Raw genomic sequence first — 18,877 nt, forward strand, 5'->3', positions numbered from 1 at the left:
CTAGAGTAATGGAAATAAAAACAAAAATAAACAAATGGGACCTAATGAAACTTCAAAGCTTTTGCACAGCAAAGGAAACCATAAACAAGACCAAAAGACAACCCTCAGAATGGGAGAAAATATTTGCAAATGAAGCAACCGACAAAGGATTAATCTCCAAAATTTACAAGCAGCTCATGCAGCTCAATAACAAGAAAACAAACAACCCAATCCAAAAATGGGCAGAAGACCTAAATAGACATTTCTCCAAAGAAGATATACAGACTGCCAACAAACACATGAAAGAATGCTCAACATCATTAATCATTAGAGAAATGCAAATCAAAACTACAATGAGATATCATCTCACACCAGTCAGAATGGCCATCATCAAAAAATCTAGAAACAATAAATGCTGGAGAGGGTGTGGAGAAAAGGGAACCCTCTTGCACTGCTGGTGGGAATGTGAATTGGTTCAGCCACTATGGAGAACAGTATGGAGGTTCCTTAAAAAACTACAAATAGAACTACCATATGACCCAGCAATCCCACTACTGGGCATATACCCTGAGAAAACCAAAATTCAAAAAGAGTCATGTACCAAAATGTTCATTGCAGCTCTATTTACAATAGCCCGGAGATGGAAACAACCTAAGTGCCCGTCATCGGATGAATGGATAAAGAAGATGTGGCACATATATACAATGGAATATTACTCAGCCATAAAAAGAAACGAAATTGAGCTATTTGTAATGAGGTGGATAGACCTAGAGTCTGTCATACAGAGTGAAGTAAGTCAGAAAGAAAAAGACAAATACCGTATGCTAACACATATATATGGAATTTAAGAAAAAAATGTCATGAAGAACCTAGGGGTAAAGCAGGAATAAAGACGCAGACCTCTTAGAGAACGGACTTGAGGTTATGGGGAGGGGGAAGGGTGAGCTGTGACAGGGCGAGAGAGAGTCATGGGCATATACATAGTAACAAACGCAGTAAGGTAGATAGCTAGTGGGAAGCAGCCGCATGGCACAGGGATATTGGCTCGGTGCTTTGTGACAGCCTGGAGGGGTGGGATGGGGAGGGTGGGAGGGAGGGAGACGCAACAGGGAAGACATATGGGAACATATGTTTATGTATGACTGATTCACTTTGTTATAAAGCAGAAACTAACACACCATTGTAAAGCAATTATACCCCAATAAAGATGTTAAAAAAAAAAAAAAAGAAAAAAAAAAACCTGTACATGATTGTTCATAGAAGATTTTTAGCTGTATATAATAGCCAAAAATTAGAAAAAACCCAAGTGTCCTCCAAGTGAAGGGTTAAAAAAACATTGCAAAGAAACAGAAACAAAATGGTACATAAGTATCATGGAAGAATACTTAGCAATAAAAATGAATGGACTATTGATATATGTGACTTTAATAAATTTCCAGGAAATTAAGCTGAATGAGAAAAGCCAATTTTTTGAAATTTTTGAAGTCACATGTATGACTCCATTTATATAACTTTCTCAAAATGACACCATTATAGAGGTGGAAAACAGATTGGTGGATGCCAGGAGTTGAGGATGGTGGGAGGGAGGAGAAGAATGGTGTGATAAAGGAACATAGAATTGTACACATATATTGTACAATATCAATTTCCTTTTTCTGTTATGGTGCTATAATTATGTAAAATGTAAACTGGAGGAAACTGAATGAAGACCAATTTTTGCAACTTCCTGTAACTCGAAATTTATTTTACTATAAAAAGTTTTAAAAATTGATTCTAAATCTAATAAAATGCAATTTTAGAATACTTAAAATACGCAGGTAGTCATTATGGAGCCAAACAAAGTTACTAGAAGGCACATTTTCACATACAAAGAGCAAGACTGGAAATGGGATATGAACTATAGCTAGAGCTGCATGTCTGGTCCCTTTCAGAAAAGAACCAATTCATGTTTCTTTTGAAATATTTGGTGGATAATTTTCACCAGAAATAAAAACAAAAACAAAAAAGTGTTCTGCGACAGGTTGCATGTTGCTTGAAAGTCTGAGTATTTAGATAAATATTTCTTCTAATAAGGTATTTTAAAATAAAAGCAGCTACTTTTATTTTAGCTTATTGAGTAATAATAAAACTGCATTATTCTAGGTATCTACTTATTCTTTTTAATCATATTTTATGCTGTATCCATTCATTATTTTAATGGCTAGAACTGCTAAGGTTTCTATTTTTACAAAACTTTCTCTTCTATTTCTCTTATAAAGACTTGGATTGGGAATCGAAGAAGAAAATATCGTTTAATGGGGATTGAAGTTCCACCTCCAAGAGGAGGCCCTGCTGATTTTTCTGAGCAGCCCGAATCTGGTTCTTTATCTGCACTCACACCAGGAGAGGAAGCTGGTCCTGAAGTAGGAGAGGATAATGACAGAAATGATGAAGTATCCATCTGTTTGTCTGAAGGAAGCTCGCAAGGTATTTTATATGCTCCATCTCCTAATGATATCTTCTGTGAATTTGATGGTTTTTTACTTGCTTTTCAGCTTACCGCACTTCAAATCTAAAGTCCTCAAAACATTTGGTTAAATATTTGAAAAGAATAGACATATTTTTATTCTATTTTAAAATGATAGTTGTATATATTTAAAGTGTGCAACATATTTAGATATACATGTACATAGTGAAATGATTACTACAGTCAAGCTAATTAACATAGCCATCTCCTCACATAGTTACCTTTTTGTGTGTGTGTGGTGAGAGCACCTGAAATCTACTTCCAAAGCAAATTTCCAGCATTCAATATAGTACAGTAGACCCTTAAACAACATGGCTTTGAACTGCACTGGTCTACTTTCAATAAATACATTGGAAAAACTTTTGGAGATTTGCAACAATTTGGAAAAACTTGCAGACAAACCATGTAGCCTAGAAATATCGAAAAAGTTAAGAAAAAGGTATGTCATGAATGCATAAAATATATGTAATATACATATAACATACAAAATATGTGTTAATCAACTGTTTATGTTATTGGTAAGGCTTCTGGTCAACAGTAGACTATTAATAGTTAAGTTTTGGAGGAGTCAAAATTTATACTTGGATTTTTAACTGTGCAGGGTGGTTGGTGCCTGTAACCCCCATGTTGTTCAAGGGTCAACTGTATTGTTAACTTTAGTCATCATGCTCTACATTAGTTATTTAGACTTATTCATCCTATGTAATTGCAATTTTGTACCCTTTGGCCAATATTTCCCCATTTTCCCCACCTCCTCACCCTGGTACTACCATTCTACTCTCTGCTTCTATGTATTTGACATTTTTTGATTCCACATGTGAGATCATGCAATGCTTTTCTTTCTGTGTTTGGCTTACTTCAGTTAGCATAATGTCCTCTAGGTTCATCCAAGCAGTTGCAAATGGCAGGATTTTTTTTAAAGACTAATATTCCATTGTATATGTATACCACGGTTTCGTTATCCATTCATCTGTTAATGGACACTTAGGTTGTTTCCATCCCGTGACGAATGCTGCAATGAACATGGAAGCACAGATACCTCTTTGGGGTACTGATTTCATTTCCTTTGGATATATACAGAAGAGGAATCGCTGAATCATATGGTAGTTTCTTTCTTAATTTTTTGAGGAACTTTCATACTGTTTTTCATAATGGCTCTACCCCGTTTTTTCCATATCCTCACCAACAGTTGTATTTTACCTTTTTGATCTTTAATGCTTCCACCTAAGCAGTCTCCCACATTGTCATCACAAAAAGTGACACTCATCTACCACAATAATGATCTCCATGATTCAAAATATTGGTTATTACAACAATCCATAAATTATAGTATATGATCGTTTTAATTTTATTGGAATTCTAGTCAATTTGGGTCAGAGCAATTTAAATGCATTGTAATCAAAGAGAGTATGATGTAATGTGACAAATACCAGACTAGTAGTTGGACAATCTGGGTACGAGTCCTAGATCTTCCACTAGCTGATTATGTGACTTCAGGCAAAGTATTTAATTCATCAGGCTTTAGTTTTCTCATCTGCAAAATAAGGGAATTAGGCTGGATCATCTTTATAATACTTCTCAGTGCTTCCCTAAATGAGAATTCAAATAATAACATGTAATCATACCATTTGTCCATGAGAAGTATTTTTCATTTGACTTCAAGCATAGAAAGAGTCCTCTTCTGACACCTTTTTTATGAACACTTTTATTGAGGTTTAATTTACATAGAATAAAATTCATCCATTGCAAAAGTAGAGTTCAATGATTTTTAGTTAAGTTTATAGAGTTGTACAACCATCACCATCACTAAAATCAAATTTTAGAATAATCTCTTCAAATCACTAAAATCCAATTATAGAATATTTTCGCCACTTCAAAAAATTTCCTTGAGCCCATTTTCAGCCAGTATCTACTCCCACCTCCAAACCTAGGCAACCACAGATCTGATTTCTGACTATATAACTTTGTCTTTTCTGGGCATTTCATATAAATGAATCATATAATATATAGTGGGGGTGTTACATCTGTAATAGAGAGAGAGAATTTTGCATTGGCCCATTTTGTTTGTTTTTATTTTATCGGTCAGGGTATTATTCACACTATATTTTCCAGTTTATTTTTGCCTTCTAAATTTGCTTATGGGGTTTTCAAATGTCAGAACTTTTGTTTGTAATTTTTATATTGTTAAATATACCAATTCTTTCCTTTATGGTTTGTGACTTTGGTGACAGGATTACAAAATCCTTCCTTGTACTACAATTATGTAAACATACCCCATATTTGCTTCATGTATCCTTATGGCTTCATTTTTACAACATGATATTTATCCCACCTAGAAATTGTTTTGCTTTAAGATACGTGAAGACAATACCTAATTTTGTTTTTTCCAAATGATTAACCAAGTGCCCCTACACTATTTGTTGAATAAGTCAGCATTTTTCCAGTGAGTTTGTGTAGCTTTTTTTAATCAAAGATAGATAGATAGATAGATAATAGATAGATGATAGAGAAATAGAGAGATAGACACAAATTCATGTATGTATACATACGCACATGGATTAAATTCTGGATTTCCTATTATGTTAGATTGATCTGATTGTTTATAATTGTGGTTTTATAAGATATCTGAAGATCTGGAAAGGCTCTCATTCTTAGCTCTTGTAGTACATTGATTCTTCTAGATGAACTTAGTTCATACCTTTACCCAATACCCCTCCCCAAATTCATTTAAGATTTTTGTTACTGCACTAAATGGATAGGATAATGTGGGAAGATGAATGCAGTTTTGCATGGGCTGAGTTTTAAATGAGGACAGGACATCCATGTGGAGCTGACCAGCATACCCTTGGATAATATGGGTCTGGAGCTCAGAAGAAGGGGTAAGATATGAGAAGAAATATTGGAGTCACCCATATCGAGGCCAAAAAAAAATGTCTAGCCATAGAAATAGATGATTTAGTTAGGTGAGAAATGGAAAACAAGAAAGGAAGATAGACAAGGACAGTGTGTTGAGAAATATCCAGATTTCTGGAGGAGAAAAAGGAGCCATTGAAAGAACATTCAGATATAGGAGAATCAGGATAGTATGTTATTACCAAAACCAAGGAAAGAAAACGATTTCAGAAGGAAGAGGCATCATTATCTCAATGGTCTCATAGAGGTTGCGTATAAGGCATCTAAAGTGGTTAAAGGTACATAAGTGGACGATAGAACAGTGGTATGAGGGAGTGGAGGGAGAGGGATATGGGGAGCTGTTTTTCAATGGATATAAAGTTACAGTTACAGAAGAGGAGTAAGTTCCAGAGAACTGCTGAACAACTCAGTGCCTGTAGTTAGTAATAAGTGATTGTATTCTTAAAAACTTAAGAGGGTAAATCATGTTAAGCATTTGTAACACAAAAAAAGGGACACAAGGAAACTTTTGGAGGTGATGGATACATTTATTACCTGGACTGTGGTGGTGGTAACAAAAGTATATACAAGTTCAAATTCACCAAATTGTATACATTAATTATGTGCAGCTTTTGTGTACAAATATTTTCAGTGATTCTAAATAGATCCTTAGAGAATGATGTCTGGCAGCTATTTGAGGGATAGTGGGGAGGTAGGGATTTGTGTGTTTCTATGGGTGGGTCAGAGAACTGTGAGGAAATATTCTGATAAAAGGAAATTATATAAGCCCTTAAGGGGAGTTTCATTCCCCAACTCTATCTTCCCCACCTAAAAGGGAATTTTAAAAAATAAAATAGTTAATGGGAAAAAAGTGAGTTAATTTTAAGGTTGCTAATGGACCACTGCTCCTACGCTAGCATCCTTTGTCATTTAATAGCTTGCTCTCTAGACAGCTGATATAGTAATCAAGATCTAATGAGAAAAATGAGAGATAATTTAATGCACGAATCAAAAAACACTTGATGGGAAGTGAGATTGCCTAGGATTCCTCTTGGTGGCTTATTTTTCACAGCTTCATGGTAACCTTTTCATTCTCATCAGAAATTGCAAAATAAAAGCATAAAAGAATTTTCAAATACTGAGAAGAGTCTTTTTCCGTATGGTTTCCTACTAGTGCCGTCCTGTTATCATCCTCATTTTACTGATGGAGAATACTAATCTGATTTAACTGTGTGATTCTTTTGTGACAATTAAGGGAATTGTATCATCCGGCCTAGATTAACATAATACCTTTAAAATATGCTGACCATATTCTCTTCCAATTATGAAACTGTAGTCGAATGTATGTTTACTTTGAGTTTCCATTAATTACATCTTAGAGATATGGAGGCAAGATAATCAGAGTAGCTTCCCATACTATTTCAGAAAACTAACAACTTGAAACTCAAGGTCCTTTATAATACAGCTGTTGATTCAATAGGGTTAGAGTCTTTTAAATATCTAAGAAGAAAAAAAATGTCTTTAAATCAGGGCTCACATTTTACATGTCAAAAAACAATTAAAATCACTTAAAAATATTCTAGAAAAGAACTCTACGAGCAAAAACAAGGATTATTTTTTAAAACACAGTAAAAGGCAGGGTTAGCCAAAGTCACAAAAAAGTGCTGTTGATCTTTTAGCGGTTTCAAATCCATTCTTTTGCTTCTGGGAGAGTAGGTACTTCCCTGATACAGAGCTTCTGACTTACCTCTAATTTCCTCCTACTTTCCACCTTCGCTTCTCCCATTTCCTTTGCCTTTCCATGTGTGGAGGTGAAGTGAAAGGATATGTGGTTGGCATTGAAAATGAAAAGACTACCTGGATTCACCCCCCACACTGAACTGCAAACTTTAGCAAATGTAATAGATGACTCAGCTCCTTAATTTCAAGTTTTGTGTCTACCAAAATATATTTATGGTTGAGCAACTTTAAAGATTTATACTATCCTGAGAAGTGAACTGTCTAAAGTATAGAAACAACATCTATAATGTTAAATTCGTTAAATTTTATAACAAAGCCTCTTTTCAGCTGTACCTATTATGTATGTGGATATGCACATGAAAGATAATTCTGCGTACAGCTACTTAGTGTGAGCATGTGGCCACCACATAAAGTGCCCACTAGAGCTTTCACTGATTAGTATTCTACTTATTTATTTTCCATTTAAGAGAGCTGCTTTTGTTGAGTAATAACCAGACATATTGACAGTATTTAGCTTTCAAACTTTTACAGATGTGTAAGCTACCTATAAGCAAAAGAAAACATGCTTTATTCAGCTGTATAATTTCATACCTTTTTACTTTAGAAATCCTCAAAACAGTTTTTATATGCATCTTATAAAAGAATCATCAAATCATGGATGAATCTGTTGCTGGTAAAGCAGAACTGTTTACCAAGCTATGAGCAAGTGAGAACAGAAATGTAAGGCAAACCTCTAAGGAATGATACCAGTAAAGATCTGTTGATGAGCAATATAACTCCTATTTATAGGGCACCAGTACTAATACCAGCTCTGCATCTAAATCTGATGACAATTTTCCCTTCCTTCATTTCATTTAGTTGCTGATTACACAGGACTTGAAATACGGTGATTTGAAATGTCCTAATAATTAATAAAATTTCCTCTATCTAGGAACCACTTTTTTTAAATTTTTTATTTTATATAGGAGTATAGCCAATTAATAATGTTGTGATAGTTTCAGTTGCACAGCAAAGCGACTCAGCCATACATATACATGTATCCATTCTCCCCCAGTCTCCCCTCCCATCCAGGCTGCCACATAACATTGAGCAGAGATCCCTGTGCTAAATAGTAGGTCCTTGTCGGTTATCCTTTTTAAATATAGCAGTGTGTACATGTCAATGCCAAACTCCCTAACTATCCCTTCCCTCCACCCTTCTCCCACTGGTAACCGTAATTTCATTCTCTAAGTCTGTGAGTCTGTTTCTGTTTTGTAAATACGTTCATTTTTATCGTTTCTTTTTAGTTTCCACATATAAACGATATCATATGATATTTCTCTTTCTCTGTCTGACTTACTTCACTCAGTATGGAAATCTCTAGATGCATCTATTTTGCTGCAAATGACATTATTTCATTCTCTTTTTATGGCTGAGTAATATTCCATTGTATATGTGTACCACATCTTCTTTATCCATTCCTCTGTCAATGGACATTAAGGCTGCTTCCATGTCTTGGCTATTGTAAACAGTGCTGCAATGAACATTGGGGTGCATGTATCCTTTTGGACCATGTTTTTCTCCTGATATATGCCCAGGAGTGTGATTGCAGGGTCATATGGTAGCTTTATTTTTAGTTTTTTAAGGAACCTCCATACTGTTCTCCATAGTGGCTGTACCAATTTACATTCCCACCCACAGTGTAGGAGGGTTAGGAACCATTCTTTTATAGAAAAAAAATCAGTTGAATTTTTAGTGGACTTTGCATTAAAACTCTGGTAAAACTTCCCTGAATATCTTTAATTCTCAATGCACTCATATGTGAGTTCCTGGATGAGCAATGTTTTCCTCCTAGTCATTTCCCATGTTCATACACTGCACCCTTATATGTCTTTCCATGGGAAGGAATGGACTCAAAAAATCTTAGGAGAACTGATAACTATTTCTGTTCTGCTTTCTATGGTGAAATAAATTGTTCATTACCGAGGGGCTGAGAACTTCCACTAGTATTTATCCAAACAATCTATGACATGGCTGTGCAGAAAGAAAAGAGAGAAACATTAGCCCTATTTTTCTAAGGGATAGAGGTAGGGGAAATCTTAAGACAGAGGATTATCTTGTAGACACACTATACTGTGAATTAGCCACTTCTCCTAGCTCAGCACAGAGAACTTTTTAGTACACTGATTTTTCTGAGTTAACTTTTCTTTTATTTTTTCTTTTCTCATTTTTAAACTATCAGGGTTTTTAAAAAAATTTCATTGCTGTTTTATTAGTATGACAGCCAGTGATTGACTACTCATTCATACTTACAGTATGCAAACTTCTTTTTCCAGTTTTGTTGAGATATAATTGACCTACAGCACAGTATAAGATTAAGGTGTACAACATAATAATTCGAATTACATATATCATCAAATGATTACCACAAAAGTTTTAGTAAAAATCCCCCACCTCATATAGAAACAACATTAAAGAAATAGAAAATTTTTTTCCTTGTGATGAGAGCTCTTAGGATTTACTCTCTTAGCAATTTTCATTTATAACACACAGCAGTGTTAGTTATCTTTGTCATGTTGTGCATTACATTCCTAGTATTTATTTATCTTATAACTGGAAGTTTGTACCTTTTGACCACCTTCATCCAATCTCCCATCCACCCACCCCCTGCCTCTGGTAGCCACAAATCTGATCTCTTTTTGTATGAGTTTGTTTCTGAAGTATAATTGACCTATGATGCTTTGTTAATTCCTGATATAAAAAATAGTGATTCAATATTTCTATACATTTCAAAACGTTCACCATGACAAGTATAGTTGTCATCTGTCACTACAAAGATATTACATAATTATTGACTATAATTCCCCACACTGTACATTTCATATCTGTAACTAATTTATTTTGTAATTGAAAGTTTCTTCCAATTAATCTTCCTCAACTATTTCTGTCCTGCCCACACCCCACCCCATCTGACAACCACCTGTTTGTTCCCTGTATCTATGACTCTACTTCTTTTTGATTAGTTTGTTCCTCTGTTTTGTTTTTTAGATTCCACATATAAGTGAAATCACACAGTATTTGTCATTCACTGTTTGACTTATTTCATTTAGCATAATACCCTCTAGGCCCATCCATGCTTTTGCAAATGGTAAGATTTCATTCTTTTTATAGCTGAGTAATATTCCACTGTGTGTATATGTGTGTGTGTGTGTGTGTCTGTGTGTATACCAGATTTTTCCTTATCCATTCATCTAGCAATGGGCACTTAAATTGCTTCCATTTCTTGGCTATTGTAAGCAATGCTGCAATGAACATAGGGGTGCATATATCTTTTTGAATTAGTGTTCTCATTTTCTTTGGTGAATACCCAGAAGTGGAATTGCTAGATCATATGGTAGTTTTATTTTTAATTTTTGAGAAGTCTCCATGCTGTTTTCCATAGTATCTGCCAGCACCAATGTACATTCCCACTAACAGTACACGAGGGTTCCCTTTTCTCCCCATCCTCGCCAACAGTTGTTATTTCTTGCCTTTTTGATAATAGGCATTCTGACAGATGTGAAGTGATATCTCAAAATGGTTTTGATTTGCATTTCCCTGATGATTAGTGATGTTGAGCATCTTTTCCTGTTGGTCATCTGTATGTCTTCTTCGAAAAAAAAAATGTCTATTCAGGTCCTCTACTTATTTTTTACTTGGGTTGTTTGTATTTTTGATATTGAGTTGTATGATATCTTTGTATATTTTGGATCTTAACCCCTTATCAGATACATCCTTTGAAAATATTTTCTCCCATTCAGTAAGCGGCCTTTTTGTTTTGTTGACAGTTTCCTTTACTCTGCAAAAGCTTTTTAGTTTGATGTAGTTTTATTTGTTTATTTTTGCTTTTGTTTTCCTTGACTGAGGATATATATCCAAAAAATACTGCTAAGACTGATGTCAAGGAACTTATTACCTATGTTTTCTTCTAGAAGTTTTATAATATCAGGTCTTACAGTTAAACCTTTAATCTGTTTTGAGTTTTTGTATATGGTGTGAGAAAGTAGTCTATTTTGATTCTTTTCTATGTAGCTGACTAGTTTTTTAAACACCATTTATTGAAGAAGCTGTACTTTCCCTATTGTATATTCTTGCCTCCCTGGTCATAGATTAATTGCCCTTATAAGTGTGGGTTCATTTCTGGGCTCTCTGATTCTGTTGATCTATGTATCTGTTTTTGTACTAGAATCTTACTGTTCATTACTGTAGCTTTATGGTATAGTATGAAATCAGGGAGCGTGCTACCTCTTGTTTTGTTCTTCTTTCTTAAGATTATTTCAGCTATTTGGGGTCTTTTGTGCTTCCATACAAATTTTAGAATTATTTTTTCTAGTTCTCTGAAAAATGCCATTGGTATTTTGGTAGGGAACGCATTGAATCTGTAGATTGCTTTGTGTAGTATGGTTCTTTTAACAATATTAATTCTTCCAACCCATGAACGCAGAATTTCTTTCCATCTGTTTTGTCATCTTCAATTTATTTCCTCAGTATCTTATAATTTTCAGAGTACAGATCTTTTACCTCCTTAGTCAGATGTATTCCTTAGTAATTTATTCTTTTTGATGCGATTGTGAATGGGATTGTTTTCATAAATTCTCTTTCTGGTAGTTCACTGTTAGTGTATAGAAACACAACAGATTTCTGCATATTAATTTGTTATCCTGCAACTTTACCAAATTCATTGACGAGTTCTAGTACTTTTTAGGGGTATATTTAGTATTTTCTATGTATAGTGTCATATCATCTGTAAACAGTAAGAGTCTTCCTTATTCCTTTCCAATTTAGATGTCTTTTATTTATTTTTCTTATCTGATTGCTATGTCTAGGACTTCCAATACTATGTTGAATAAAAGTGGTGACAGTGCCACTCACTGATGGGCAGAGTTGTGTCCCACAGTCTCTGGCTATAGGGCCCTGGGAGTCCTGGGGTTAGCACAGGTGCACTGGTGACCTGGGCCAGGTCCTGGGCACTCTGGTGGATGTAGTCAGGTCCTGGAGCAGCTGGGAGCTTAGGAGATCCTAAGGCAGTCAGCCTGCTCATGGGTGAGGCTGTGTCCCTTCCTGGCTAGCTGTTTGGTCTGCGGCATCCCAGAACTGGTGCCCACCGGTTGGTGGGCAGGGTGGGTCCTGGCACTAATAAGCTAGAGGGGGGATTCCAAAGTAGTGCTTACCAGCAACAATGTCCTTATGGTGGAATGAACTCCCCCAAATGGCTACTGCCAGCGTCTGTGTCTCCAAGATGAGTTTTAATCACCCCCTGCTTCTCCAGGAGGCTCTCTAAGATCAGCAAGTACATCTGAGCCAGGCTCCTTTCAAATTATTGCTTCTACCCTGGATCTTGGAGGGTGTGAGATTTTGTGTGTGCCCTTTAAGAGTGGAGTCTTTTTCCCACAGCCCTCTGGCTCTCCTGAAAGTAAGCCCTGCCTTCAAAGCCAAACTTTCTGGGTAGCTCATCTTCCCAGTGCAGGACCCCTGGGCTGAGGAGCCTGACATGGGGTTTCAATCCCTTGCTCCTTGGGGAGAACCTCTGCAATTATAATTATCCTCCTGTTTGTGGGTCACCTTCCCCAGGTGTATGGTTCTTCACTATACTGTGTCTTTGCCCCTCCTACCCCTCTTCTTGTGGCTCCTTCATTATATGTCTAGCAGTAAAGATTCTTTCCTGCTAGTCTTCATGCTGCTCTCATGGGTAGTTGCTCTGAAATAGTTGCAATTTTGGTGTGCCCATGGGAGGAGGTGAGCTCAGGGTCTTCCTACTCTGCCATCTTGGCCACTCCCCCTACAGTATCAGAATACTAAATTTTGATCATAAAAAGAATACATGTTCATTATATAAAATATTGGAACATACAATGAAAAAGTTAGAAATATTCCTACCCCTCAGTGATATCCTCTCTTGAAATGGGGTTGAGAGAATATTTATGCCAGTGTTTTCTCTGCATATATACAGGATTGTTTGTGTGTGTGTACACGCATATACACATCCCTTTTTACAAAATTGAAAATGTACTATATTTATAGCTTTATATCATGTATTTGAACATTATTTGTATCACTTTTTTCTTATTAAAATGGGCAATACATGTTTATTGTAGAAAATATTTAAATATAAATAAGCAAATGAAAGAAAATAAGAATTATTAAAGCAAGTAAATTAGACAAAATGAAGAGTGATAAAAGTTGCCTGTAATTTCAATCAGAAATAATAATGGCAATGTTTTGGTGTAAATAACATCAGTATTTCTTTTCTCCATGAAAATGTGTACTTGTTTTCTTTTATAAAATTAAGATCACAGTGTACCTATAGAGTAGATTTTGTCACCTTCAGTTTTTCTCTTTCCAATAGATCATGAATATTCTCTTTATTATCAACTATTATTCTACTTCATTTTTAGTGGCTTTCTAGTATTTATTGTAAGGATAAGCCCTACACGATTTATCCAAGCCTTCATTGTTAAGCATATAGGTTACTTCATTTTTTAAATTATAAGCAGCACAGTGATGACCATTCTTAAATTCAAATCCATCCACATTTATTTCATTAGAATACATTGTTAGAAGTAGAATTGCCATTTGTGTCTTTTTACAATAGAGAAATTATTTAAGTGATTTTGAAAAAAGCATTCTCAATAAAGTTTTAAGGAATGAAAAATGAAATCATGGCCTTCTTTGTTTCTGTAGAGGAGTCCAGTGAAGTTGTTCTAAATGAGGCAAGGGCTCATAAGGAGGAGAACCACCATACAGTATCCTCAGATAATGTGGTATGTACGTTTTGAAATTCTTTCCTCATTATATGATGGATTCCAAGGATTTGTTTCCAGTTGGTGACAATATCAGCATTGTCAGAATAAAGTCTTGCTCCACTTCACAAACCAAAACGGATCTGTTACCAATGCAATGATATGTCTTATAGGGTTTAATAAATGAAATTTAAAGCAATGTCATTTATACCATTTTTTTTAATTTAGGAGCTTTGCAAATATAAAAACCTAATGCTTACTACACATGTGACATTTTATACATAACAAGTTATTTTGCTTCAACACATTTAGCAAAGAGCAGATTTTTTCTCATTTGACAGATGGCAGAGTTAAAAAAGTTTAGCCTGAGACCATGGAGGAAGGCTTACTTAGTTCTGGGACTTGTATCCAAGGATTCCTGATTCTTGTGTTCTTTGTTCAGACCATACCTATCTATACTGTTTTTGGAAACTTTTCTTCTTTTTAGTTAAATTGGACTCTGCTGGTCATCTTAAAAATTGCAGCAATGGAAGAAAGGCAGTATTAAGAAACTGAATAGCAAGCAGATACAGCCTACATGTGGATTAAACTGAGTTTTGTGAAAATGTAAACATTGATATGTAGAGATCTTCTCTAAGCAGCTGTATCAGCAGCATCTGTTTATATTCTGACTCCAACAAATAATACAGAAATCAAGATGGTATTAACCTAAAGTCAGACATAAAGGCAAATGTCATTGTGCTTTTGCTTTTGCTTTTGAATCAGTGTTTTGTGCTTGTGCTTGATTGCAAACTTTACAAATGGTCCCTATAATGGATTTTTCTGTTACAAAATGGCTGTAACTTCAAGATTTACCCTGGCTTCCATTACAAACATTATTTATCTGACACTATAATTCTGTCACATCTCCTTAATAAAAGTTGAGCACATAAAATACAGTTTTGTTCTTTTTTTGTTAGATATCAACAATATATAACAGTATTTTCCACATACAGAGTGTAATTTAGGATTGCATTTTACTGATTTCAGTCCTGATTTAAGTTTATATTTGGCCCTTCTAAGAGTAAATTCAATGGACATATAGGAAAACATACTTTTATTCTGAGGCAAAGTTGTGTTTTCATTAGATAGCTAGTAATAATTGTTTTCCACAATTATTAATTGTGCTAATATTCTTAATTTCACCAAGTAATAATCTCCTTTGCTCCAGATTTGAGTAATACTATTACAAATTATATACAATTATTTACAAATTGGAACTCTTTTCCCCTAAAGACATGTTCACTTTTAGTCTGAATTTCTCAGCATTGGATCTCCCCTGTGGCAGACATTTGAAGATAATGAATGAAGTCGTGGCATGGGATGATCCACAGTCACTTAGGCACCTAATTTTTCAAGAGCAATTGATTTTCAGAGACAAAACTCCAAACTTTCAAAAGTTGATCTCCTCTGCCTATAACTTTTGAGTGTCCCCAATTATTCATGGATGACAAATCACAAAGACATATAAGACCTATTTATATGCGCAAATCTATACAGTGGTCCTTGGGGCCTTCCTCCCTGGATTACTTAGCTCTTTTTTCCAAGAACCAATCTAAATAGAAAAATCTAAAAAAACAACATCAAAAAAGATATCAAATCTGCATTCTGGTGAGAGCTTACACGATTAAGCCCCAAGTTTATAGTGATTATAATAGAAAACAAAACATTAGATTCATCTCCAGGCAGCAGTAGAAAGCAACTTCATTGCAGCTGTCCTCCTGACTCAGAAACCAGCAGGTCACAAACGCTGTTATGGTATCATATCCTCATAGGCAATATATCAAATATGATCATTCCCAGTTCATTTGTGATTTTTAATCACCATATCTATTGCTGGGTAGGAAACTTGATTTCAAATTCTGCCTACGACATGTTGCTATTAATGTGATTGTTCTTAAAAGACTGCCTAGTGACTAACTCTAGCTTAGCTTTTCTCTTTTTTAAATTTTCTTTGGGGTTGGCAGGACTTAAATGTTTAAAAGTGTTTTTTCTTAACTGTGTTTTTCATATGCAAAAGAAAAATTAAAGCCAATTTTGTTTTTTCGTTTTACTTTTTCTTTTTTTAAAAAAAGTTGTATGATTAGAGAACTTGCCTTTCCTCCATGGTTGGAGCTTATTGGTCATTTTTTTTTCCATCAGTGCTAAGCTGTTTTGTTCATTCTTTTGACAAATATTTAATTAGTACCTACTGTGTGCGAGATACTGTACAAATTATGCTGTACCTTAATTCTAAAGCTAAGGGCAGTTTAGTGTGTCTCTTGTTCTTGCTCTCTTCTCTTTCTCACTGTCTAGTGAAGGAAACAAATCATCCTGCTCTTTTTGCCATTACACTATAAATGTCTGTTTTTAATTGTATAACTAATGGAGTGCTGTAAGTAAGTGAATTTCTTTTTAAAGCTGTATTTGACTTTGCAATACATGTCATATGTTGATATTTTACATTACAATTTGCAAAGAGATATATGGAAACTTAAAAAAGAAAGCCCTTCCAACCAATTAAATTTGGTTATCGTTGAATAGACTACCCTTATAGGAAGCAAGCTCCCTTCCTGGAGGGCACTATTTAAGCAGAGTTCGAATGCCTATTATTTCAGGGATATTGTGAAAGTGTTTTTTTTTTTCTGTTTTAAATAGTATTACAATAATTTTCTGTTACTAAGGGAGGTGGCTCAGACACATACTGGGTGTAAAGCTGAGGAACCAGTCAGTTAGAGTTATTCTGGATAACCTAGACTAGATAACCTCATCACTAAAACTGAATATTGAATGTATATATGCTCTATACATTACTGAGTATAGTGATGATCAGATATATATTTAGGAAAACTTCTTTACTTGTGTTACAGAAAATAGAAATTATTGATGATGAAGAAAGTGACATGATAAGTAATTCCGAAGTAGAACAAGTGAATTCTCTCTTGGATTATAAGGTAAAAGTATTTTCAGATTCTGAATTTTTTAAGAGAATGTATTAAAGGAGGCAGACTTTTACAGTACCTCCATACCGGTTTATTTCACTTCTATTTGATAAATTAAGTATATTGGGACTCTGCATTGACTCTCTCAGGCACTTGGATATCACTCAGAGTGCTGGACATTTTAATTAATGCTGGCTGGTTTAGTGGTTATGGTTTTAAGCACAGTTTGCTGAACAGGAGTAATTATTGATGGTGTATGGCAAGATAAGGCATAGTGGTGGTTAATGTGAAATGTATGACAATGGCTTTTTAAAGTCCATGTTCATTTTTAAATGATGGTAAAGGGGGTATTTTCTCCAGTGTCCCTTGCTAATTTTATCTTGAATTTCAATTTCTGAAGACATTTTTTGAATATAAGAATATACCTGTTTTAGAAGTTTAAAAACAATTCCCAAAGCAAATACTGAATGAATATTAAAAGAAATTACCTTTTCTTAATGTCATTTGTTACTGAACTGAAAGACTTACTTTGACAGTGTGCCATACATAATTTTGTTTTTATTAAATTTTGACATAAACTATCAGTCTAATATGTCAATATGTTTTCTGCATAGAGGTGTAATTGTTTTCCCTTTGTTAATCAATATCCTGTCTTACTAGGTAATTTGGGGCCTTCTGAAATTTGGCAACAGATTCATCCATTTCATGTACAAAAGCTATTTTCTTAAATATCATACATCTTCAAAGCAGAGACTAGTAATCTTAAGATATTAACAATAAATAACATTTAATCAGAAAAGACAACAGCTGTCATTTTCTCAAAAATATTTTCAGTTTTACTATAATTGAAAGTTATGTCATTCAACAGATTCTGTTTTCCAAATGTTCATAACATGTCAGACTTTAAAATATTGAACATTGTAAACACAGAAGGAAATTAGTTTTTGAAATTTATTTGCTAAGTGGTCAAAGAGCACAATATAATCCTATATTTAAACTGTATTTTCAGCTAATAAAATTATAAAGTTGTTGGTTCTGAGGTACAGGAGATCCTTGTAATCACTCCCACATGGTCATACAATATTTCTAAATGCCCAGTTCAGAATTAAAATGGCTCTGCAAGCCACCACTTGGCACAGGCTATGGAAACTACAAACGAGAGGACTGGATTGCACAGCTGTTAAGTGTGCTCCACTTAGTACACGCAAACAGTTCAGATAAGGCTGGAACCAGAACTCAGAGGATTCTTTCTAGTACATTTCCACTCTGGGGCACGAGCCCACTTGAGAAGGTTTCAAGCTGAAGACCTGGACAGGGCAGAGTATCCAGCCCAGAAATTTGAATTATCATTTTAATTGACTTCTAAAGGACATTTAATGATCCAGTGTTTTCTTTTTTTTTTAACATCTTTATTGGTGTACAATTGCTTTACAAGGGTGTGTGAGTTTCTGCTTTATAACAAAGTGAATCAGTTATACATATACATATGTTCCCATAACTCTTCCCTCTTGCATCTCCCTCCCTCCCACCCTCCCTATCCCACCCCTCCAGGGGGTCACAAAGCACCGAGCTGATCTCCCTGTGCTATGCAGCTGCTTCCCACTAGCTATCTAACTTACGTTTGGTAGTGTATATATGTCCATGCCTCTCTCTTGCTTTGTCACAGCTCACCCTTCGCCCTCGCCATACCCTCAAGTCTGTTATCTAGTAGGTTTGTGTCTTTATTCCTGTCATACCCCTAGGTTCTTCATGATATTTTTTTCTTAAATTCCATATATATGTGTTAGCATACGGTATTTGTCTCTCTTTCTGACTTACTTCACTCTGTACGACAGACTCTAGGTCTATCCACCTCATTACAAATAGCTCAATTTCGTTTCTATTTATGGCTGAGTAACATTCCATTGTATATATGGGCCACATCTTCTTTATCCATTCATCCGATGATGGGCACTTAGGCTGTTTCCATCTCTGGGCTATTGTAAATAGAGCTGCAATGAACATTTTAGTACATGACTCTTTCTGAATTATGGTTTTCTCAG

At 35.0% G+C, this 18,877-nt stretch overlaps 1 protein-coding gene across 1 annotated transcript in view; it reads left to right on the forward strand.

The window, feature by feature from the left end:
* The window catches only part of HDX (highly divergent homeobox), a 194,226-nt gene that overhangs the window by 154,259 nt on the left and 21,090 nt on the right, over positions 1-18,877 (forward strand). The window contains exons 6-8 of the mRNA XM_019932136.3: positions 2,238-2,445; positions 13,817-13,896; positions 16,764-16,847. Coding sequence (XP_019787695.1) covers positions 2,238-2,445; positions 13,817-13,896; positions 16,764-16,847 — 372 coding nt within the window. The remainder of the gene's footprint in view (positions 1-2,237; positions 2,446-13,816; positions 13,897-16,763; positions 16,848-18,877) is intronic.

This window comes from Tursiops truncatus, chromosome X (assembly GCF_011762595.2).
Source record: "Tursiops truncatus isolate mTurTru1 chromosome X, mTurTru1.mat.Y, whole genome shotgun sequence".
Taxonomy (NCBI): Eukaryota; Metazoa; Chordata; class Mammalia; order Artiodactyla; family Delphinidae; genus Tursiops; species Tursiops truncatus.